The 22,623-nt window shown below is 63.5% G+C and overlaps 6 protein-coding genes across 6 annotated transcripts in view; 3 read left to right on the plus strand and 3 right to left on the minus strand.

Annotated features, from left to right (window-relative positions):
* CHLNCDRAFT_142791 (hypothetical protein) overlaps positions 1 to 2,089 on the minus strand; it is a gene marked incomplete at both ends in the record, with an annotated part of 5,139 nt that extends 3,050 nt beyond the window's left edge. Inside the window, 4 exons of the mRNA XM_005849694.1 lie at positions 16 to 187; positions 353 to 763; positions 916 to 1,466; positions 1,596 to 2,089. Coding sequence (XP_005849756.1) covers positions 16 to 187; positions 353 to 763; positions 916 to 1,466; positions 1,596 to 2,089 — 1,628 coding nt within the window. The remainder of the gene's footprint in view (positions 1 to 15; positions 188 to 352; positions 764 to 915; positions 1,467 to 1,595) is intronic.
* A 680-nt stretch (positions 2,090 to 2,769) lies between these two features.
* Positions 2,770 to 4,610, plus strand: CHLNCDRAFT_50899 (hypothetical protein; the record flags this gene model as incomplete). Its single annotated transcript, XM_005849425.1, has 9 exons — positions 2,770 to 2,850; positions 2,937 to 3,012; positions 3,136 to 3,176; positions 3,295 to 3,372; positions 3,464 to 3,526; positions 3,693 to 3,914; positions 3,992 to 4,066; positions 4,377 to 4,454; positions 4,563 to 4,610. The coding sequence occupies 9 exons, from the start codon at positions 2,770 to 2,772 to the stop codon at positions 4,608 to 4,610; spliced, it is 762 nt and encodes a 253-aa protein (XP_005849487.1).
* A 3,521-nt stretch (positions 4,611 to 8,131) lies between these two features.
* On the minus strand, positions 8,132 to 10,756 carry CHLNCDRAFT_50902 (hypothetical protein; the record flags this gene model as incomplete). The annotated part of the gene is made up of 8 exons (XM_005849695.1): positions 8,132 to 8,283; positions 8,402 to 8,537; positions 8,626 to 8,703; positions 8,798 to 8,926; positions 9,076 to 9,234; positions 9,364 to 9,656; positions 9,968 to 10,455; positions 10,611 to 10,756. 8 exons carry the CDS (start codon positions 10,754 to 10,756, stop codon positions 8,132 to 8,134), a joined length of 1,581 nt encoding a protein of 526 aa, XP_005849757.1.
* A 455-nt stretch (positions 10,757 to 11,211) lies between these two features.
* CHLNCDRAFT_50903 (hypothetical protein) lies at positions 11,212 to 13,207 on the plus strand (the record flags this gene model as incomplete). Its single annotated transcript, XM_005849426.1, has 7 exons — positions 11,212 to 11,313; positions 11,502 to 11,669; positions 11,833 to 11,935; positions 12,027 to 12,171; positions 12,275 to 12,410; positions 12,729 to 12,930; positions 13,134 to 13,207. The coding sequence occupies 7 exons, from the start codon at positions 11,212 to 11,214 to the stop codon at positions 13,205 to 13,207; spliced, it is 930 nt and encodes a 309-aa protein (XP_005849488.1).
* Positions 13,208 to 13,916: 709 nt separating this feature from the next.
* CHLNCDRAFT_21327 (hypothetical protein) lies at positions 13,917 to 15,797 on the minus strand (the record flags this gene model as incomplete). The annotated part of the gene is made up of 7 exons (XM_005849696.1): positions 13,917 to 14,110; positions 14,232 to 14,415; positions 14,516 to 14,645; positions 14,785 to 14,974; positions 15,058 to 15,118; positions 15,335 to 15,466; positions 15,543 to 15,797. The coding sequence occupies 7 exons, from the start codon at positions 15,795 to 15,797 to the stop codon at positions 13,917 to 13,919; spliced, it is 1,146 nt and encodes a 381-aa protein (XP_005849758.1).
* Positions 15,798 to 16,423: 626 nt separating this feature from the next.
* On the plus strand, positions 16,424 to 21,376 carry CHLNCDRAFT_50905 (hypothetical protein; the record flags this gene model as incomplete). Its single annotated transcript, XM_005849427.1, has 8 exons — positions 16,424 to 16,931; positions 17,127 to 17,265; positions 18,001 to 18,097; positions 18,222 to 19,054; positions 19,162 to 19,216; positions 19,890 to 20,596; positions 20,690 to 20,876; positions 21,299 to 21,376. The coding sequence occupies 8 exons, from the start codon at positions 16,424 to 16,426 to the stop codon at positions 21,374 to 21,376; spliced, it is 2,604 nt and encodes an 867-aa protein (XP_005849489.1).
* Between the last annotated feature and the right edge of the window lie 1,247 nt (positions 21,377 to 22,623).

Here is a 22,623-nt window from a genome sequence, read left to right on the forward strand (position 1 = left end):
TTTGCGCACGCTCACCGCAGCCGCATCGCGGGCGGCAGCTCGGCGCAGCGCCTGTCCAGGCTCTCTGCCAGCTGCTCCATCTGCAGCAGAGCGCGGTCCCGGGTGCGCGACCTCGACTTCTCAAGCCGCGAAGCCTGCAGCGCGGCCGCCGCATGCAGAAGGAACTGCGTGCGCTTCTGGCGCGCCACTGCGCGCAGGGATGGGGGAGGGCAGCAGCCACACGTCGGCCACGGCAGCGTGCTGGGCCCGGCGGCGGCTGCCAGCAGTGCACAGGAGCGCGGCAGTGCTGGCAGGCATGCGGTTGGCGCAGGCCAGGGCACGCACAAGCCTGCCTGGCCCCCAAGCGCCCCACCTGCATCCACATACGCCGCTACCTCCCACGGCTGCATCCCGTCTGCCGCGCTGCCCTTGCGCACGTGCAGGCCCCAGCCCAGCAGCAGCGCCTGCTCTAGGGAGTGCAGGTCTGCCGGCAGCGCCGGGCCCTGCCCCTGCCCCTGCCCTGCGCCTGCCTCCTGCTCCCCCACCAGCCGAGGGTGGCGCAGCACATCTGAGTCTGCGGCAAAGCCGGCCAGGTCGGCTGGCAGCTGCACCCCCGCCGCAGCCGCCGCCTCTATCGCGCACCGCGCCTCAGCCTCGCCAGGCAGCGCGCCGGCGGCGTGCGCGGCGGTCCAGGGGTTGCCGGCGTCGCGCCGCACGGCCACCAGCAGCTGCGCGCGCGCCTCCTGCTGGTGCACCGTGCGCACGCCCATCGCGCCCGTCAGCTCTGCAGGCGGGGAGGGGGCCGCTAGGGGCGAGGGGTCGGCCAGCACCGCGCGCTGCATGGCTGGCAGCCTCGCGGGGGGCACCGCGCAGCGCTTGCCCCTCCCTACAGCGCTTCCACCCCAAGGCAAGCCCCCGCCGCCGTCGCCCACGCACCAGAGCGGAAGCCCAGCACCGCGCCGCTGCGGTGCAGGTAGCGTGCAGCCGCCTCCATGTGCCCGTACGCCGCCTCCAGCAGCGCAGCCTCCAGCAGCGCCCCCGCCGCCAGCAGCTGATCCTCCAGGCTGGGTGGCGCCCTGCCGCCGCCGCCGCCGCCGCCCGCCAGCAGTGCAAGCCTGCGCTCTACTGGCTCCGCCAGCCCCGCCAACACCGGTTCCTCTAGCCCCAGCAGCAGGCTGCGCAGCGCCGCCGACCGGCCCGACAGCAGGCGCTGCTGCAGCAGCACCGCGCGCAGCGCCCACCAGCACCAGCAGGGCAGCCGCGCCGCATCCAGCCACGCCGCACCCGCCGCTGGCTGCACTGTGGCAGGCGACCCTGCGGCTGGCGCCGCGGCGCCGCCGCTGCTGGCGCCGTCGCCGCTGCTGCTGCCTGGCGGTACCACCTGGAGCGGTGCCAGCAGTACCATGCGGGCCAGGAGGAGGTACTGCGGGTACTGCATGCGCCCAATCAGGTCCTCGCCGCTCTCAGAGAGCTGCGCCGCGGCCCACCTGCGGTAGGGCAGGGTGGAAAGAAAGCGCATGTGGCAACTCAGCCTGCGGGCAGCTTCAGCGAGCCACGCCGGGGGGGAGCTGGTGGGCAGGTCCCAGGCAGATCCCCGCCCGCAGCTCCGTGCCCACCTGTCCCCCGGGCCGGTGCTGTCGCGCCCAAAGCCCGCCCCACTGGCGCCGGCGCGCGGGCTGCTGCCGTCCTGCAGCTGTTGTAGCCAGACTGCCGCCGCCTGCTCGTCAATCCAGTCAAAGGGGCACTCTGGCAGGGAGGTGGCAGGGCCCGACAGGTTGGCCTGAGTGAAGAGGTAAAGCGCTGCCACTGCCGCCACCAGCAGCTGCTCCGCCGCAGCCACCTGTGCCCCTGTCGGGCCGCTAGTGAGCAACCGCTTGAATGCTGCCGCCGCTGCCTCAAACCAGTCGGGGGTGCTCTCGGGGGCGGCGCTGCTGCTGCCATTGCCAGCCGCCTCCCAACATGCGCGCAGGGCTGCTAGCAGAGCCCCCGCATAGTCGCCCCGCTGGAGTAGCAGCAGGCCGGTGCCAGGCTTTGTAGCTGCCCCCGCCTCGCCTGTCGCCGCTGGCGGCACAGCAAAGGAGGTCAGCAGGAGCTGGCGCTCCGCGGCCATCGTGTTCTGGTGCGCCTGATGCGCCGCTGCTCGTCAGGAGTGGATTGGCAGCTCTCAGTGCGTTTGCATGCAATTCACAGCTGTGACCTCACATGCCAAAAGCCGCTGGACGCATTCGCCACAGCTTGCCGGCAATGCAGTGGGCAATGGATTGCTCCTCTCTGAGAGCAATCCATTGCCGGCTGGGGCAGTACACGTACCTCCTTGGCCGCGCGCACCTTCTGGCAAAGAGGCAGACAAAATTCCACCAGATCATTGAAGGTGGTAGCATTGACGGCGGTGGCGGGCGGCTTGCCCCATCTGCTGCCCTGTCTCCGCGTTGCAGCCCAGCCTGCTGCCTCGCACGTTCTCCCGACCTGTGCGGTTGCTTGATTGATAGAGCCAGACTCAGAGCCACATCCTCAGCTTTTGAAAGCTTGGCAGCAAGGCTAGCGCGCCCGGCTCTTGACACCGCTATGGGCCAGAACCCTGCTGGCATCCCCACCAATCGCGGGGCGGGGCCTTCAGGTGACTGGCTGGCTGGCGAGCCGCAACCGCCGCCACGCCGTCACTTGCTGGTGGTTAAGGGGAGAACTTGCCGTGCTTGCTGACCACCACCTGAGAGCAATGCCTGACATGGATTGCAGGCACTCCTCCGCCTCAGGCTGCTGGAGGTCCGCCCCCTTACCCACCCTCCGCCTATGGCCCGCCCCCATACGGAGCACCCCCTGGAGGGCCGCAGTTTGCGCCACCGCCGCCAGGCTACCCTGCAGCAGGCTACGGTCAGCAGCCCGGCTATGGCCAACCGCCGCCCGGCTACGCAGCGTACCCGCCGCCACCTGGCCAGCCGCAGCCGGTGCGCCCGCAGGCACCCAAGCCACCCCCGCAGGGCAACTTTGATGGGTACGATCAGGAGGCCGCGCAGGCGGCTGCCTATGCAGCAGGTGAGCGCCCTGGCGAGGGCTTTCAAAGGGCCCATAGGCGCTGCATCGGCCAGCTTGTGAGCATGGTGGCTCGTGCCAAGCATTCCCCTTTTGTTGCGCACTCCTCTCCCGCCCGCCATGCAGCCTTTGCGGAGGGCCAAGTCCGGAAGGGCTTTGTGCGCAAGGTGAGCCTGTCTTCTATCATGGCAGGCATGCACCCCATCTGGGAGCATAGCGTCAGCAAGTCGAGGAACATGCGGCCAAGCGTCCCTAGCCCTCCCTTGCCCCATGCCGCCGCTGCAGGTCTTCCTCCTCGTCTTCCTGCAGCTCTGCGTCACGATTGGTGTTGCTTCCTGCTTCATTTTCGTGGATGCCGTCAGGGTGGGTGCATAGCGTTGCCAAAGAAAGAGTAGCGCATTGCGCAGATCTGGGGTTGACCTTGCCACATCTGCGCGCCCTTGCCCCGCCGCAGGAGTATGTGCGCCCTGGAGGGGATGGCCAGTGGGTGTTCATTGTCAGCTGGATCACCTCGCTGGTGAGGAGAGAAGGCGGGGGAGCAGCGTCGCCGCGGGAGTGCACGACTGTTGCTTGTTTTTCTGTTTAATGCAGAATATGTTCTTGTCCTGCAACTGTTGTCATTTTGTTATTCCTGCGACTGTTGCCTGCCCACTTGCACTGACCCAGCTTCCCTTCAACTGCAGGTCATGATGATTGCCATCATGTGCTCCAAAACCCTGCGCCGAAAGCACCCGTGGAACCTGCTGGCCCTGGTGGTGTTCACACTGGTGATGTCGGTGCTGGTGGGCACCATCTGTGCGTACTGGCAAACTTCAGTGGTGTTGGAGGCTTTCGCTGTGACTGGCGCGGCGGTGGCGGGCCTGACCCTGGTCGCCGTGTTTGGCAAGTTTGACATCACCAAGAAGGTGAGGCAGCGGGGCCGGCGGGGTGTGTTGAGGGGGCTGCGAGCCCTCCTGACGCCTGTGCTGCGCCCGCTGCGCAGGGCCACATCTTGGCCATGGCGGGCGGCGTCACCTTCATGGTCCTGCTCGTCACCATGCTAGTGGGCTTCTTCTATGTCAGGTGTGACGGCTGCCCAAACAACCCTGGCTGAGGCTCTGTGCCTGCAGCCAGCAGAGAGCCGCGCCCTCCCCGCCCATGCCGCCATTAACCCCTGCCTCTGCTGCATTACCCCCTCTTGAAACAACAACAACAGCAAATGGTGGTATTTGGCCGTGTCTGTCATCGTGGCGCTGCTATTCTCCGCCTATTTGGTACGCAGCAAGGGGGACGTGGAACATGGGCCAGCGGGTTGGCGGTGTTCTGCCGGCACATGCCACCCACCCACCCCTGTGCCCGCTGCTTGCCGCCCATGCAACTGCTGCCAGGTGTACGACATCCAGATGGTCATGGGCGGCAAGGCCTACGCCATCTCCCCCGACGAATACGTGTTCGCCTCGGTCCAGGTGCGCGAGCGGTCCGACGGATCTAGGGCGCGCCCTGCCTCCCCTCGTGGGCCCACCCCCCACCCCCCACCCACCCACCACTCCTGTGCCCCTGTTTGTCTGCTGCAGATCTACATGGACGTCATAATCATCTTTTTGCAGGCAAGCCATGAATGAAAACAATAAATGGCAGCCCATGCATGGGGAAAACAGCATGCAGGATCAAACAGGGCAGTACATGAAGCACGGTCTATTGGTGCAGCATTGCCAGGCCACCCTCACGGAAGCCTCTCTGCCCCTCCAACGTGTGCAGTTCCTCAACATCATGGGCATCGCGCAAAGCTAAAGAAAGCGTGCGATTCGGGTCTTCCGTTGCGCCGTGCATGCGGACCGCGTCAGCCTCCTCCCCACCTGCTACAAGTTTCTCCCGGGCTGGCCTTTTGTTGAAGCATTCAGTGTTAATCAGCATTCTTTTGTGAAGGGTGTTTGAAGGCACGTGCTCCTCAACTGCAGCTTGTGCAATGTGTCCTGCCCCCATCCCCGGTGCAACCTGGTCCTCAACCACAAGAGGCGTCTGTGAGTTGATTACATTCAAAAACGAGGTTAACCCAACTCAACTCCACCCTGCATCTGTGTGGTTTCTGCTTGGCCACCTGCTCATTGCGCAAAACACCAACTTTCAGCAAGCCGGGCCAGCTGCTGCAGCTGCAGCTCCCCTCAGCCTGGCTGTCGCAGCTCCCCTCTGCCTGGCTGTTGCACTTGGGAGGGCCCGTCTACTCGCAGGGAGCCTTGGGCGGGGTGACCGCCACCACGCGCTCGGTGGTGCCCAGGTGCTCCACCTCGCCGCCGGGAATCTCCCGCTCCACGCCCGTGGCGCGCGTCTCGACCTGCGGGGAGGGCAAGGGGACCGTGGAAGGGATTAAGCACCACGTTACAGTGGGAAGGCAGGCCCAGGTGGTGAAGGGCAGGGCTCGGGCTGCAAGCATGGCGCGCAGTGGCCCAGCAGCACCTGCCAGGACCCCTCCTGAGGAGTCGGGCCCCTCCCCTGCCTCACCACGAACTCCTTCTCCACCGGGCGGTGCTCCTGGATCAGCTCCACGCGCTCCTTTACCACGGGGCGGTCCTCCACCTGCAGAGGCAGGCGAGGATGGGCGTGAGCTGGCGCCTGGGCATGCCGGGCCAGGTGCCAGATGCTGCATGCGGGGGCGTGCATGCGGGCAAGGAGGGCGGGCAGGGTGCGCATGGGCAGGGTGCGGGCAGCAGCCATCAGACCTTGGTGAAGTACTCGGCGCCGCACACCTCCTCGCGCCCCTCCCTGCGGGTTGTCTCGGCGTCCACCGGCATAGCGGCGGTGGTGGTGGTGGTCTGCAGGGTGGCAGGCAGCGCGAGCGCGGCAAGTGGTTGGGAGGGGGCGGTGTGGGCAGGGCAGGGGCGGGGCAAACCGCGAGCACGGAAGCGTGCAAGATTGCTGCCGCTTCGGCATCGCCGCCCTGCCCACCTGCTGCACCACCGGCACCTCTGCAGTGTAGCCAGTGGCCTGCAACAGGGCCGCGGCAGCAGGGCGCGGAGCAGTGAGGCAGGAGAGTGCTGCACTGCGGACAGCCTTGGACGCGGCCCGAGCCCTCCCCTGCGCCCCTGCCCTGGCCCCTTCAAGCCCAGGCTACCTAGTCTGGACCCCCAGCAAGCCCAAGGCTCACCGTGCTGCCATAGGCCGGGCCGCCCGCCACGCCGCCGGTGTATTCAGTGCCGGTGGCCGCGGCGCGAGTGTCGCCCACGGCGGAGCCCCCACCGCCCACGGTGGTGCCCATGCCGGGGTGGTGGCGGCCCTCCTCGTGCTCCACAGCCCGCTCCTCCCTGCTCTTGCCCGTAAAGGCCTCCTTGATTCGTTCCATAGCAGCTGAGGGTGAGGGTGGTGGGGGTGTCTCTGAGGGGGTGGCTGGGTTCGCCAGAAACCTCAGGAAATGAACTCAGTAACTGTCAGTTTGGTCGTTTTGCAGTCCAAGTGTGAGTCAGCAGTGCTTTCTTGGAAGCTGCTTGGCATCTGACATCACCTTCGGCTGCCAGGGCCTAGTGTGTGAGAAGAGTGACCCTCCTCCACTCACAGCTCGCTCTCCAGCGCCAGGACAAGGTGGGGACGCACTCAGCCCCGCCACCTTGTGTGCCTGTGCTGCGGGCCCGAGAGCTCTTTGCAGGCCTCCCTAGGACAGCCCTGTCGGCACCCGCCGAGGCGCTGCCCTCGCCTCCTGGGGCCACCGGCCCGCCCCCTGATGCCTGCCCCGCCCGCTCTGGTGCCCGCCGCCCGCAGGCGCGCCACTCCTCCCTCGGCAACCTCCCCAGCCAGCCAGGCAGCCATGCAGAAGATCAAGGACGTAGCCCACAAGATGGGCGTGGGCCACACGGGCGAAGCGCCGCACGCCGGCGAGCTCGGCTCCTCGTACCAGAACGTGGGGGCGACCTACGGCGCAGAGGGCGCACCCGTGAGCTGGCGGGGCAGCTGCGGGAGCCCAGCAGGCACCTGGCGGCAGCGCCCTTCAGGCTGGGCCTGCATCCCCAACGCAAGGCCGCTCACAGCATCCAGACGCGCACGTCCATCCAGCGCTGATTGGCCCTTGCCACCCCGCAGGGTATCGCCTCCCCCGTGGCTCCCGGCACCGCGACCACGGCCTCGGACATTGCGGCCGCCCCGCCTATGGGCCAGGCCGGCACCGCTACCACCGGCTACGGAACCACCGCAGAGATTCCGGTGCAGCAGGTGAGCGCAGGCACTCCCATAGTTGCGGCGCCTTTTAGGGAGCCACGCAATGCATAGCAACGGGAGACCCTGGCAGGGGCCAGGCCAGCCCAGCCCACAACTGCGCTCCTGCCTGCCTCCCCTCCCCCGCCGCCTGCAGACCACCACCACCACCACCGCAGGCGCTGGGATGCCTGTGGCTACCGGCGAGGGCAGCACCATCAGTGCCGAGCACTTCACCAAGGTGGAGGACCGCCCCGTGGTAAAGGAGCGCGTGGAGCTGGTGCAGGAGCACCGCCCGGTGGAGAAGGAGTTCGTGGTGAGGCAGGGGAGGGGGAGGGAGGCAGGTTGCTGAGGGAAGGGGGCTGCCAATGTGCATCCGGCAAGGGTGCTTTTGTGCGATCGCTAGCGGTCGCCCTCATTACCCCCTGCCCGCGTGCCTCCCCGCAGGTGGAGACGCGCGCCACGGGCGGCGAGCGCGAGGTGGGCACCGGCGAGGTGGAGCACCTGGGCACCACGGTGAGCGCCCGCCATGCCTCTGCACCGGTGAACACCCAGCATCAAGTTGTCTTGCTCGGCAGGGCCCTTCCGTTCCCCACTTCAGCTGGCCCCGTCGTGATGTTTGACACTCAAGCGTGGAGTCTGTGTGTGTGCAGGAGCGCGTGGTGGGTGCGGGGGGCCCGAAGACGCTCCGCGAGTAGGTGGACGGCTTCATGAAGCAAGGAGCAGCCATCATTGCTGCGCTGGACAGACTGCCGGTGTGCACAAATGCACAGTCTCAATCGGATTGTTCTGTTGTCTGGGTTGTAATTGTCTGTAAATGCATGCAACAACAGCACAGGAGGCGGAGCAGGGCTGGGAGGCAGTGCGATACTACATAAAATCAAGCGATGCATGAAATGATGCGATACCAGTGCTGCGGTCCAGCAGACGTCGGTTTTTTCCATGTACAGGACTGCGCAGGGCTTCACTGCGCTGGCGCTGCATCAGGCCCGTAGTATGTGCTGCTCCAGCAGCCGTGCAGGCCGCTGGGAACGGGATCCCTGAACTTGAGGGAAGCCACCGGGCCTGCCTCCAGATGCTGAGCGTCGAGGATGACCAGGTGGCAATCTTGCGTGCCTGCAACGCCGCCATTGGCGAATCAGCAGACTGCGGCAGCGGGGATGGATGGAAAGGGGGTGCACATGCAGGCAGCAATGATGGTGACGCAGCAGTCCAGGCACCACCAGCCACGCACCGCTGTCAAACATGACTGTCAGCAGCCAGCCGTCATCTTCCTTAGTTGCCCCCGGCCGCCCTACAAACTTGGGTTCCAGAGCAAACTTCTGGTAGCCGGGCCGCCACAGGGCCGCCGTGCCCGTAACCGTGTCCACCTGGGCGCAGGGGCAGCACCAAGGACCACAAGGCCGTGAGGAAAGGCAGGTGCATGCCTGGGCTTGCAGCAGTGCGCTAACTCCTCACCTTTGCTATGCCAATCTGCACGTCGTTGTCAGGCTGAAACACGCTGTTGTAGCCAAACACGAAGCGGTGCTGACGGCCCTGCAGGTGTCAACATCACCATGCAGGCACCTCTGAGTGCACACCGCCAGCAGCAGAAACCAGCGCGACTTCATCTAGCGCCCTGCTGCCGCACCGAGCGGGCCTCGTTGATGGAACACATCTCCAGGTACTGGTCAAACTGCTTGCGGATTTGCAGCATGCCGGTGCGCAGGTCAATCTCCACGCGGCGCAGCCGGCTGCGGAATGCCACATCGGGGTCGATCTGCGCGGCAGCATAGCGCCAGCAATAGGGCGCAACGTGGGATCAGGTGGCTGAGAACGTCCAGTTGAGGACCGCGGTGATGAGCAGGATGCGCCAGCCAGCGCGCAGCAGGGGCTGCAAGGACGCAGCAGGCTGTGGCCCCTGCCCACCTGCTGTTCCGCCAGTGCCTCGCGGCCCACCGCGGGCAGGCTTTCGTAATGGATGGAGTCGACGACAATGCGCTGGCCGTCCTCAGACTCGTAAGCATTGGCATGATGGAACACAAACAGTGATGGCGCGGTGAAGGTGCGTGGCTGCAGCGGGAGGCCCTGCACGCCAGGCTTGCACAGCGCCCAACAAGTGCAGGTGAGGCGTGATGTGCTAACAGACAGCGGGTAGGCAAAACCAGCAGCCAGCATGTGCATGCTTCCTGCCCTGGAGAGGGCAGCACGGCCCACCTGCGCATCCGTCCTGCCAGGCCGGGGTATGAGATGCAGCAGGGTAGGCTTGCCGGCAACCCAGCGCACACAGGCCGCCGCAGGGGCCTTGCCCAGCACATATGGCACGTTGTCGACTGCAGGGTGGGCATTGCGGCATTTGGCAAAGCAGGAGCCCAGGAGAGGCCTCAGCAACCATGACCTGCCTGTCACTGGATTCTGGAAAACAACAAAGAAGTTCTTTGTGATTGCAAAGTCGTGAAGGAAGGCGAAGCCGTCCAGCTCAAACGACGTCTTTGCCGCAACCTCAAACTCTGCAAAAAACGGTGGGGAGGCTAGAGGCGGCGCGAGAGGAAAGGGGTTCCACCTCGGCACAAGCAGCTGCCTTGCCTGGCGTGAACTCCCAAAACGTGAGCGCTGTCTTTAGCGAGGGTGGGAAAAGCTGGGGCCCAACTTGATAGGAGAATGAAACCAGATGGCCTGTGTTGCTATCCACATGCGGATGCGCCGTCATCGCATCTCCTCCTGCAGAGCCAAGCATCCAGCAATTTTGCATCAGGCCTACGGCCTTTGTTTTAACCCCAGGGAGGATGCAGGCCGCATGCGGCACACAGCCAGCTCCCACCTGCTGCAAGCAGCTCGCGTGGCATATAAGGGCCATTGCCCAGCCGCTGCTGCGTGCCGCTGATCATGGAGCCAAAGGCCTCATTTGCACCGGCGGATCCCATGTCAAAAGGCAGCCCAGCACGCAGCTGGCCATCCAGCGTCTCCAGCCCCTCAGTCTCCAAGCTGCTCGGGTCCAGACGGTACGGCTGGCCCGCCTCGAAGAGCGTCCACAGCCGCCCGCCCCAGCAAACAACGTTAGTGTTGCTGGTGTTCTTCACCACCACATCCAAGGCGTTCTGCGCAGGGCCGCCCGGCCGCTGCGTGCCAAATGTTCCCCTGAACATGATGCGCTGCTCCTTGCTCTCCGCGAGGTACTCTGCCGTCCGCACAAAGCGTGACCGGAAGAAGGCCGATCCGTTGTTGAAGGAGATTGCCAGGACCAGCCCGTCCCCATCATAGGGGTGACCCACCTTGTCGGAGCCAATCTGGAACTTCCCGGGGCCATTCCTGCGCAGCCGGTGCGAAGGAGAGTTGATGGCGGGCCAGTCAACTGAGGGCCAGTCAACTTGCTGCCCCGCTGTATGACATGCTCGCTGTATAACATGGCCATAGGATAGCCACACATAGTGCACCTTAGCTTTGCCTCTTCCCCTCTCACACACCTGAACAGCGTGCCATGCAGGTCCATGGGAATTTGGCCGAATTCTGCCTCCATCCAGTAGCCCTCCGGCTCCTCCTCTGTATCCACAAAGCCTCTGTCCCAATTGTCCAAGAATGACTTGTACTGGTCATCCACGCGGGTGTTCATGGCAGGGGCGCTGTCCTCCGTGACCTGGTGCTCAAGAGTAGAGGCTGCGGATGCGCGGCCGCTGCTTTGCTGTGCAGCGACCATCCGACGGCGGGCAGCAAGTGGCGGGGGTGCCTGCCTGGGTATTGCAGCTGCGCCAGGCACAGCCGCATGTCTGAGGCTCATTACAGGCCCTCCGGTCGTGCCCTCTGTGTGCGCGTGTGGCCGCTGAGGCGCTGTGGGCAAGTGGGCAAGTGGTATTCAGCTGCTTGGCAATCCCCTGGCTTTGGACTTGCTCACAGGCAATCGACAGTGTTTTCCTAGGAAGAAATGCGCAATTGTCCATCACAGACGGGCCCCTGCTGCCTGCTGCCTTCCTTCCCGCCAGCGAGGCAATTCAGCAGGGCAAGCAATGTCCTGTTTCATCCATCAGAGCCTGTGTTTCAGGCATATTCTAGATCAGGGCCTGGTGCGGCATGGTCAAGCTGACCCCCGCCCTCGTGGAGCAGCTGGCGCCGGGGCAGAGCAGGCTGGAGGATGTCACACGGCTGGATGCCAGTGCCAAGGAAGTAACCGAGGTGCGAGGCAAAGCCATTTGGCGGCGCATGCCTCCCTGCAGCAGCTAGTTTGCCGAGAGCGGTCGCTGCCAAAGATGCTGGGCAGTGCATGGATCGGTTGGGACGGCGGGGCGCCTAAACTATGCATCATCGACATGCCGTGGCTGCCGCCTCAAGCTGCCGCCACTTGCCGCGCTCGGCTGCAACAGGTGGTCGACCTGGCACTCTGCTCCAAGCTGGTGCGCTTGGACCTCAGCAAGAACAGCTTGACGTCACTGGACGGCGTCAGCATGAACACTGGCCTGCGCTGGCTGTCGGCTGCCGGCAATGAGCTGACCAGCCTGGGGTCGGCCCTCAAGGACCTGACCAACCTGGAGGTCAGCTTCTGCTGGCTTGTCCGGCTTGGTGCTGCAGCCTGCTGGGAGCGCCATTGGTGCATGGCGGCTGTGCCTCAATTGGCAGATAGCTGCTGGATATCGCAATCATGCCATGACCATTCGTCACAATTCCAAAAAACAAAAAAACCTGCCACACCTGCAGGTTCTCAACGTGGGCCGCAATCAAATAGCGGGCAAGGTGGCCGTGCGACTGCCCGCCCTGAAGGCCCTAATCTTAAACGAAAACCGAATCACGCTGGTTGGAGGTGCGCCGTTTACCCCTGCTGTTGATATAAGTCCTGAGTCTGCTCTCTTGCCGGCCCGACACTGACCTCTACGCGCGTTCCAGCCACACAGGGCTGGAGAAGTGCCGGGAGCTCAACACGCTGGTGTTGAGCCACAACGCTGTTGCCAGCCTAGGCAGCTGGCTGGGTGGGTGTCCCAAGCTGGAGAAGCTGTCATGTAGCCACAACCAGCTGCAGGAGCTGGGCGCGGCGCTCAAGTGAGCTGGGCATTGCGAGTTGGAGTACAGTGCCGACACGGCTGCTGGCTGGTGTTGTGGTCTGGTGCATGGCAGCAACGCCCCCGCTTGGCCTGTCCTGCAGAGGCTGCCCCATGCTGACGGAACTGCGCCTGAACCACAATCAAATCCATGCCCTGCCTGCCGAGCTGGCCAGCAACACGCGGCTGAGGATTCTCGATATTGGCGGGAACCCCATTGCTTCTTTTGATGACATTCAGGTGGGGCGAGTCGTGTGCTGAGCTGAGCGGTGGGGTGCGGGGCATGCGACATGTTTTATTGCTGCGTGCCACGTGCTGGCCACTCTGCATAGTAATAAAACGGGTCGCCTCAATCCACTATGGCACCTGATCTTGTTGCAATGCCACACCAACCAGCAGGGCCGATATCGGCGCAGCCTTTCATTGCCGTGGCGGATGCCGAATGTTCCCCTTGCCACATCTACATCATATACCATGCTCCCCTTACCTAGCAGCTCCTCCATCGCAGTGGTGGCCTCATTTCAGCCCTTCTCTCCACTGTGGCTGCCGCTGCTGCAGGTGCTGTCGCGACTTCCGCAGCTGCGGTCGGTCAGCCTCAAGGGCTGCCCGCTGGCTTCGGCACCTGGCTATCGTGAGGGTATCTCGGCGCTGCTGCCCCGCCTGGAAATCCTGGACACTCAGCGCATTGCGGAGCGGCCCAGAAAGCAGCTGGCGGCGGCCGCGGCTGCAGCGGCGGCTGGTGCTGCACAAAGCGATGAACGTGCGCCTCCTCCAAAGGCTGGCACGCAAGGTGTTGGCGAGGGCCAGGCGGCATTGGCAGCCAAGCCACACCGAGAGCAGCAGGTTCAGCAACCCGCACAGCAACAGCAGCCACACAAGAAGAAGCGGGCAGCAGATGGCGCAGGCAAGAGCAGTATGGACCAGCCGCAGCAGCACACTGCTGCTCCCGCACGGTGCATGCAGGAGGCGGAGCAGCCGTCAGCAATGCGGAAGCTGAGGGAGGCGGCGGGCCAGCAGGAACATGCGTTGCCGTCTGAAGATGCTGCAGAGCCTCACAAGAAGAAGCGGCGTCGCAGCAGGCATGGTCAGCAGAAGGAGGCGGCAGAAGGTGCAGCTCAGGCTGGTGAGCTGGCAGCCGGCGCCGCACCAACCAAGCAGCCCAAGCAGCGTAGCCAGCAGCAGGACCCGCACCAGCAGCCCGGCAGGCCCTCCAAGCCATTGAAGCATGGCAGCCAGGACGCACAGCCACCTGCATTCCCGAGCGATGATGATGACGTGGCAGATGCGGCTGAGCTGCTGGGGAAGCCATCCAAGCAGAAGCGTGACCCCAAGCAGACTGGTCCGTATCAGGATGAAGAGGCAATGGCCCGTCGAATACCAGTTTCAATTGGAGTCCCACTGTTTGGAGCCAGCCCAGCCACGCCCTGCTGCATTCCTTGACGGACAGTCCCTGCCATCTTCTGCAGGCGTGCTGAAGGTCATCGACATGAGGCGGCAGAAGAAGGGCAAGCAGCAGAAGAAGGGCGGCAAGGCGCAGCCTGTGGTCACCGGCCTCCAGGCGCTGAAAGCGCTGCTGCCGGCCGTGGCAGACGTGGGTGCCGGGGCTGGCCTGCCATCCTGGGACTGAGTGCTGTGCATGGTGGGCATAACACAGCAGGCAGCCTGGTTCTTTACAAGGCACGCCCTTGTAAAGCGAATCCGCTGCACTGCCTGCACTGCCAAGCCCAGCAACAGTGCCACCGCTGCTCAGCTTAGCGCGCCTGCCAGGCCAGCAACTGCCGTCAGGAAGCGTTGCAGCTCCGCCTCTGTGTTGTAGTAGTGAACCGAGGCACGCACGACCTCGCTCAAGCCGCGCCGCTCATAGTCAATCCTGGTGGAGCCGATGCGTGACACAGACACGTTGATGTGCTGCGCCGACAGCGCCTGCTGCACCTGGTCAGCTGCAGATAGATGGGCACAGGGATGGCTGCCCAGGGCTGAGCAGACAAGGCACCGGAACGAAATACATCAGGCCATGTGCACCAGGGCATGCGCCGCAGCCACACAAGCAGTCGAGCCCACCTGTCAGGCCTGCCACTGTGAAGCTGACCAGGCCACACAGCTGGCGGCCGTGATCCTGGACAGTCACGCCTTGCAGCTCCCGCAGGCCACGCCGAACCACGTGTGCTAGGTGCTGAATGCGCTCCCAAACAAGGTCAATGCCCAGCTCCTCCACCATCTCGCCGACCGCGACGCCCAGCCCAACCTGCAGCAGCCAGCACGTCATCAGCACCACTTGGGCCACATCACTTGCAGGTGTGCGGGAAACTTGCTCCATGCAAGATACACCTGTACCACCTTCATACCTTTGCAGCGAAGCTCATCTCGTATGACTCAAACCGCTTGGCGCTGGGCTGCATGGTGTACTCGTCCCGTCCCGTCCAGGATGCGCCAACGTTGTCCAGCAGGGCAGGCTCAAACTTGTTGAGCGCATCTCTGCATAATAAAATTCCGCGGAGCAGCTGGTGCTTCAAAGCCGAGGATTAAAGAGCGAGCAGCAAGCAGAAATCTGCAGTGTCAAGCCCATGACAGACGCCAAAGTCGCCGGTGCCGATACCACAACACTGCTGCATACCTTCTGCAAAACAGGAAGCCGCTGCCGCGTGGCGCACGCAGGTACTTGCGCCCAGTTGCAGACAGGAAGTCGCAGCCGATGTGCTGGACATCCACGGGTAGCTGCCCTACGCTCTGGCAGGCATCTAGCATGTACAGCACGCCGGCTTGACGGCACACCGCCCCAACTGCTGCGGCATCGTACACGCGCCCTGCAGCCGCAGCAGAGTACATCACACTCAGTGCAGACAGTCTGGAGATAGCAGGCAGTCTGGGTTGGTTGCTGACGGTGGACCACCTGAGCTGGTTGGCACATGGGTGATGGCTACGAGCACTGGGGGCTTGCCGCTCGCCAGCTTTGCTCTCAAAGCTTCAATGTCCGGCTCAGCGCCAATCCAAGCCAATTCCTTCGGGAACGCCTAATAGAATCGCCAAGGCTTCGGCACAGGCCTCCCCGGGACCCATTCACTACTAGTGGGGGGTACTGCACTTGGCGCGTCGGGCAGATCAAATAATGGTCTAAAGCTAGACGTTAAAACCGGGAAGTTAAGCCTGTGGAGGCTCTTCCCCACCTTTACCTTTACCTTTATGTCAATGTCTCCATCCGTTGTCTCCGGGATCACTTCGATTCGAACTCCTGTTCGTCTCGCTAACTGCAGCATCGCGATGTAGTTGCTCCCGTACTCCGCGACGCTGGTGAGCACCTGCCAGAGGGTGGACAGGGCGAGGCAGTTGGAGCCTGAGGAGCTCTCCAACTCACTCAACTGGGCAGGCACGCACCCGGTCTCCGGGCCGCCAAGTCCACGCCAGGCCATAGATGACTTGCTGCCATGCGGCGGTGGCGCTGCTCACGATGGCGAGCTCATCAGGGGAACAGTGGAGCAGGGCCGCCAGCGCTGTATAGGGGCGGTGCAGGGCATCGGCAGAGGCGTCAACGGTCTCATAACCGCCACGGGTGGCCTCCCTGCAGCGCCAACGTGAAGATTCTGGCGTGAAGAGAGCTGGCGCCCCCCCCTGGGTGCCGGTGTTGGCCATGCACCTTCAGGTGCACTCTGAGGGGCGGGCCATGCAATCTCGAGAGCGGCGGGGCTGCGGCGCAGGCGGGCAGGCACAGCCCATTGCCTGTGCAGCCACCGTTGCACTTCGCCCAGGGTCTTTCTGGTGGGGATAGAGCTGCCAGCGTTGTTCAGGTGAATCAAGGACGCTGGTTCCACTTGCGGCATGTTCAGTTGAGCCGCTTCTGTGAGCGCCTCCGTCCAGGGCATGGCACAATATGCTATGAGATTGATCTGAAGGTTTTGCATTCAATTGCTCTGACGGCAGTAGGTGCCAGCAGGACACGCCCGCCACGCACACGCAGCCGGCTCTTGGATTCAATGGCGAGGATTCTCACCGTCCATTGGCCCGTCCGTCGAATGCCTTGCGCCGTGTGAGCCGCTACCGACACCCTGCCGACCGCCTGTTACGCTGGGGCGCAAGGCGCCTACGCACAGGCCGGGCGTAGCGCTGTAGGAGCCCCAGAGGCCAGCCGCCCATCATAACGGCGGCCCTGCTGGGGCGCCTGTGCGGTGGCGGCAGCAACCGACTGGAGGCGGCGTCACTGGCCGGTGGTGTGGTGGCCAGCGCAATCTGGTCAGCATTGAGGCCCTGCAGCGCACACCATGGAGCTGGAAAAGCACGTGGCGCAGAGCGGACAGCTGCTGCAGCGGTGCAGAGGCATCATTGGGGCGCTGCAGAATGACGTCGGCGGCCTGCTGTGGGAGATTGACACGCGAGTGGGCGGCACCAGCTTCCATGCTGACGTTGCGCGGCATCTCCCCGCCATCCTGGCAGCAGCGGGAGGGGGCAGCAGGGATTCAGCCGTCGCAGGCGGCAAAGACGCTGCTGCGGTGGGTGCTGCTATGATATCCAGCCCAGAGGAGGCGGCTTGCAGGCTGCTCCAGTCAGCCCAAGACCGCGTTGATCTGCTGCACCGCGCGTATGGCGTGGTGTCCAGCCTGCAGACAGACGTGGATGCGTGCCTGTGGGAGCTGGGGCAGGTCGAGTCTCCGCCGGCAGCTGGCGGCGGTGACATCAGCTGCTCCTGCGTGCCCTCGCCCATCCCCTTCCCGGCACTGGGGCCCCATGAAGGACTGCAGCAGCACACCACCCACACATTTCCCTCTGGAGGTGCAGCACGCGCTGACAGTGAACCCGGGGTGCCAGCAAGCCTGTCGTCCAGCACCACCCAAGGATGCCGGCATAATGACACCCTGGAGCCAATTGCTCTCGGCACCCCACTTGCCAAGACCTTGGCGGGGCCGTCAGAACCTGAACCCCCAGCCAGCAGCAGCCCGCAGCTGAGCCCGCTGCCCTTCCACACAGGAGCAACACTCAGCCCCTCCACAGCTGCGTTTGTACGGGCCGCCTGCACTGCCCGTGAAACCGAGGCAGCAGAACACGCCGCGCAGCCGCGAGCGGTACTGGACACAAGCCTGAAGGACGCTTCCCTTGAGACGGAAAGGTGGGTGGCATAGAATGTGTGAACTGACCAATATTGCATATCTAAATGCACGCCCAAACTTGTGCGATGGGATGCACATGCAGGATGGAGGTTGTCAGGCACGCCCTGCTGCAGCAGGCAGGCCTTCTGCCCTCTGCCTCCGCGCCAACCACGTGTTACGCTACTGGAGGAAGCAGCCTGGCGGCGCTGTTTGATCAGGCAGCATCAGAGCACGCTGATGCTGTGGAACCAGTGCAGGTGCTGGCAACACCGTGCGCCCACGGTCCAGCATCTGTGTTGCACACTTCATCTACTGATGGCGCATGTCGCCTGCAGCCTGCCCCTCCTGCTCACATGGCGCTAAGTGATCAGCTGGACCCACCATCCTGCCTGTCATCTTCTGCCTCCCCCGGCAGAGCTGGCCCGGCAAACAGCGGGCCAAGTGGCCCGACCTGGCAGCAGAGCACCCAGCAGCAGCGGCAACTGCATACGTCTCCAGGCTATATCCCTGGCACAGATGCCCAGACAGCTGCGTTGGCGCAGCTGCTGTCAACATATAGGGCAGGCAGCAGTGAAGCAGCCATGTTGCCAGGCGCAGCCTCCCTGCCACAGGTGGTTATGGTGCTAGCCCCATGCGAGCAGGAGGAAGGCACTGCACAAGGCCAGGATGTTGACATGGGCAGCAAGGGCATGGTTGAACCTGTGCCTGCATTTGACCAGCAGCAGCATGCAGTGGCCCCCCACACATTCATACAGCATGTGTTGGCAGCAGCCACAAGCCGTTGTGAAGCAGATATATTGTCACCTGCACCTGCGCACGAGCGAGAAGAAGTTGAGAGGGATGCAATTCCAGGTGGGGACTCCGCTCATTTCAATGGGTGCACAGGGTTGCATTCCACTATTGTCCGCACATCAATGATTGCATGGTGCCATGAATTGTTCTTGTAGTGTTGGCCCCGGCGTCTGCACAACTGGAGGAACTTGATGATGATGCAGATTGCAAGCGGAGCAGCAGCATGCGCACTACCATGGTGCATGTCACCTCTGGCTCGCTTAGCAGTCGTGGCGGACCCAGTTATGATGCAGCCATTGCGGCAGCCGAGGAGGCAGCCCAGGAGATATGCTGGGCCAGCAGCGTGCAGCGCGACATTTCAGCAGCGGATCCAAGTGGCAGCCCGGCTGTGCCATGCGGCCTGGACTCACGCGATGTAGATGCCCTGCTAGCTGACCTGGAGGCGGGGTTGTGTTTTGTGACAGAGGAGGAGGGAGTTAGCGGGGGGGCGCAGATTGCCGACAGCAATTCGGTGCAGACCTGCAGCATGCAGCTCACGGCATTAATTGACGAGGCTGGAGCTCTGCCGGGGCAGCAAGACCAGCAAGCCAACAGCTCTCCGCAGCTCTCCACAGCAGCCATGCAGCTTCTTCAGCGTGAACAGGCAGGTGTAGCCTCTGCGGCAGTCATGCCAGCGCGGCTGCTGCAACGGCTGGCCACGCATGTCAAGCATGATAGCGTGGGCAGCATGGGCCGTCTCACTGGCAGCGGGGACACCGTCTTTGCTGCCGCACGCAGTGGTGTCGACCCAAGCGATGCGCCAGCCATCTCTCTCAATACGGCAGCAGAAGAGGCAGGAGCAATTGCGCAGAGCCTGCTGCAGCAGGCGCACGGCGCCATGCAGCGGGAAGCAGGAGCCAGGCAGGCCGCTGTTATGGCAGCTCAGCTGGCTGTGTCGGTCGCCCAAGCAGAGGCACGAGAGCTGGAAGCTCAGGGCCACTTTGTGGAGGCAGCCGCGGCTGTTTTGGACGCCGACAGGTGAAACGGCTGCTCGTCAAAAACCCAATGCTCGCAGTTTTCCTCGCTCTCCTGTCATCCAGCACATGGACCTCATCCCTTCTCCACCGGACCCTTCCCTAATGCAGGCTGTGCGAGGCAGTAGCGACCGCCGAGGCTGCTGCTGGCCAGGCAGCCAGGCAGGTGCAGCAACTGGAGCAGGAAGCGGCGGTAGCTGTCGAAGCAGCGGCTTCCCTCTGCACCAGCAACGGTGACTGCATCATAATGGCAGGAGAAGCTGCCAGAGCCCTGCGCACTGCAATGAAGTGGGCATCGCGAGCCGCTGTGGCTGCAAACGGCGGCACAGGAGCCTCCACATCCACCAGCCCTTGCCAGGCAGACGTGACCGAAGATGCGGCATGGCCAGCAAGCCAGCCTTTGCTTCTGGTGGAGGATAAAGGTAAAGGTAAAGGTGGGGAAGAGCCTCCACAAGCTTCACTTCCCGGTTTTAACGTCTAGCTTTAGACCATTATTTGATCTGCCCGACGCGCCAAGTGCAGTACCCCCCACTAGTAGTGAATGGGTCCCGGGGAGGCCTGTGCCGAAGCCTTGGCGATTCTATTAGGCGTTCCCGAAGGAATTGGCTTGGATTGGCGCTGAGCCGGTCAGCTATGCCGCGTTTGTCCTCACAAAGTTTCGACATGGGAGGAATCGAACCTGTGCCCTCTCGGAGGGTTTAGACACTAGCTCCAGCGCCTTCAAAGAAGGCCTTTCTTAGCCGCGGCCTGAGGAGCTGCTGCTGCAACTGGAGGCGCCTGCCATATCGCTGCCAGGCATCCACTGGCAGGATGCCAAGCCAGTGCCGCCAACCATGCAGAATGTGTGGATGGCTCAGGCAGTGCACCACGGAGGTGTGGCTGGCAGCACTGCTGAGGAGCCCGAGTTGCAGCCCAGCAGCACCAGAAGTGCGTGCGTGCCAGAAGCACTCAGGCCGGATGATGCAGCAGACAGAGCCTCGTGTGCTGGTACCGAGACGGTGCCAGCGGGAATGTATGGGTGGCAACAGCGGGCAAAGCAGGCTCAGCAAGCCGCAGGGGTAGCACAGCATGATGCCAGCGTGGCCGGCACAGATGTGCGTGTGACTGCCATCTCAGCCGTCCCCAGCATGTCCCAGCAAAGCAGCCTGCTGCTTTTCATGCATCATGAGCAGCAGCCTGCACAGCAGGAGCAGCTGCCTGGCCAGCGATCAGCCTCTGCATCACTGGATGCCAGTGGCAGCGATAGTTCTCAGGCTGCCTCGCAGCTGCCAGCAGCACCAACTTCTCAGCTTGCCACAAGGGCACGGAGCGCTGCTGCAAAGTATGAGGACAAGAGGCAGCGCGCACAGGCTAGGGCACAACAAGCAGGTTGGTGTTGTGCGATTTTGGACATGCTTGTTGGGAGACATTTCAATATTCCCTATGGGAAAGAAGTAGGCACTGCCGCAGCATTGCCTGCAGATGCGGAGGCGGAGCAGATGCGGGCGGCAGGCTGGACCGATGCGGCGGCGGTGGCTTCAGCAGCCGCGCTCAAGTGGAAAACACGGTGCGCTGCACAGACGTGGCTGCCTTGCTCATGATGCTAGCAAATGGCAACACACAATGTCCCAGGTTTGTGCTGCTCATTGCGCTGCTGCAGAGCGGGCAAGGCGGAGCGAGTGGCCCAGCTGGCCCTGAATCATGCTGCGAAGCTCGAGGAGGATGAGGTTAATGCCATCACAGCAGATACGGTTGCGGCACCAGCTTATTCAGGACCAGCCCGCTTGGCTTTGGCAGGCATGGAGCAGGCCGCTGTTGTTGCTGCCGGTGCAGCCTGCGTGCAGTCGGTATCGGCGCTGCCAGAGGGGACTGCTAGGCCAGCGAGCAGAACAGATGAGGCGGTGGATTGCGAGGCAGTGCCAGCCAGCAAGCCAGCAGACGTTCCCAGCTCGGATGTTCCGATCAGTGTTGCCGGCAGCCATCGCAGCTGGTTGACATCTGTGGGAGATGAGGCAGCCGCCTCCAGCCAACACTGCAGCAGAATTAGCCCTGACAGATCGACAGACTCAGAATCAATGTGGGAGGGCAGCCGAGCGGGCGCGTCATTGAGCAGCAGCACCGTGACCAGCTGCAGTGCTGGCTGTAGCAGATGCCCCAGCGAATGGCATACCGTGCGTAGTGCCTCCTCAACTTCCACACAAGACAGTCGCTCGCCAAGCTCACCAAGTGGCGCCAACGCCTATGACCACCCTCCTAGCCCCCTTAGCAGCAGCTTCAGCAATACCTGTTCCACTTCAGGAGGTTCCCCGGCAGATGGCACGCTGCTGCTCTCTTCAGGAATGGATGAGGTTCACGGTGGCAGCAGCAGCGCTGCGGCTGAGCAGCCCTGCCGGACAGGACAGCCAGTGCAGGCCTTGGTGCAATCACAGTCTGCTCCTGTGGCAGATGACGGGAGCCGCAGGCAGGCACCCAGGCCGCTGCCAGGCTTCTGCCAGCAAGTGGCATTATCCCCAGCCCCCGTACAGGATAGGGCAGGATTGCATCCTCAGCGACCATGCTCGGCAATAGCCCCGCCGCAAAGCGTGTCCAGTACAGTGCAGGACACAGCAAGCACGGTTGTCGTCGAGAGCCAGCGTGAGCAGCCGGCCATTGGCCGGCAACAGTCAGAGTCTGCCCTGGGAGACGCGCCAGACACAGTTTGTGCCACCAGTGGCGATTTGTGCGGCGAGAGCCAGCTGGGAGTGATCACACAGCCACCAGTCCTGCTCTCCTTGCAGCAGCAGCTGGAGAGGTACGGTGGATGTTCCCGTGCCGGAATTAAGTGCATGGAGTTCACGCAGCGACGCAATGCTTCGCCCCCTGATTTGCGCAGGCTGGAGCGCCAGCTGGCTCGCAGCAGGCGTCAGTGCCATGCGGCTGCCGCAGTCGCGGCGTCTGCAGCGCTACGGAATGCAACAAGCGGTACTGGCGGGGTCACCTGGCTGCACGGCTTTGGCTCTGGCATGCACACTAGCGCAGCAGAATAGATCAGCTCTGCCGCCTTGCGCATGTCGAGTGGGACGTGCAGCAGCTCGCCAGGTCCCTCCTTGGCACGATGCTAAGACTCGTGATTGGCACGCCGCTTACACTCACTGCTCTTTAAAGATGAAAGAACGCCCTCATGGTAATACAAACTCGAGATAAAAATAGTCCAATGATCCAAACATGGGGGGGCCTGATGCTTGCTGCCCTGCTGGATGGCAGCCCACACCGCACGTTCGCTGAGCTGTTTTTGAAGACTACCGACTCGGTTGGCTGTGAAGCCATCCACACCCCTGCCAGCCAGATCACCACATGAGCACCGCATCCTACAGATGGTGCGGCCAACAGCTCAGGGCGTCTCGCCGTCTGAGGCAGATGCCGCTCCAACTGCCCTGAGTGCCGACATGGCTGGATCCTTCCTGCCGCCCAGGCTCCACTTCCTGCCGATGGCCAGCAGCAGTCGCTTGCCGCTGCTGGATCGCTTCAGGCCACCAGAGGCTGGGGCTGCCCCACTGGGAGGTGGCGTCAGCAGCTGCTGCATGGAGGGCGCCTGCACCGCGGCAATGGTGCCAA

The sequence above is a fragment of the Chlorella variabilis genome (genome assembly GCF_000147415.1).
Source record: "Chlorella variabilis unplaced genomic scaffold CHLNCscaffold_5, whole genome shotgun sequence".
Classification (NCBI taxonomy): Eukaryota; Viridiplantae; Chlorophyta; class Trebouxiophyceae; order Chlorellales; family Chlorellaceae; genus Chlorella; species Chlorella variabilis.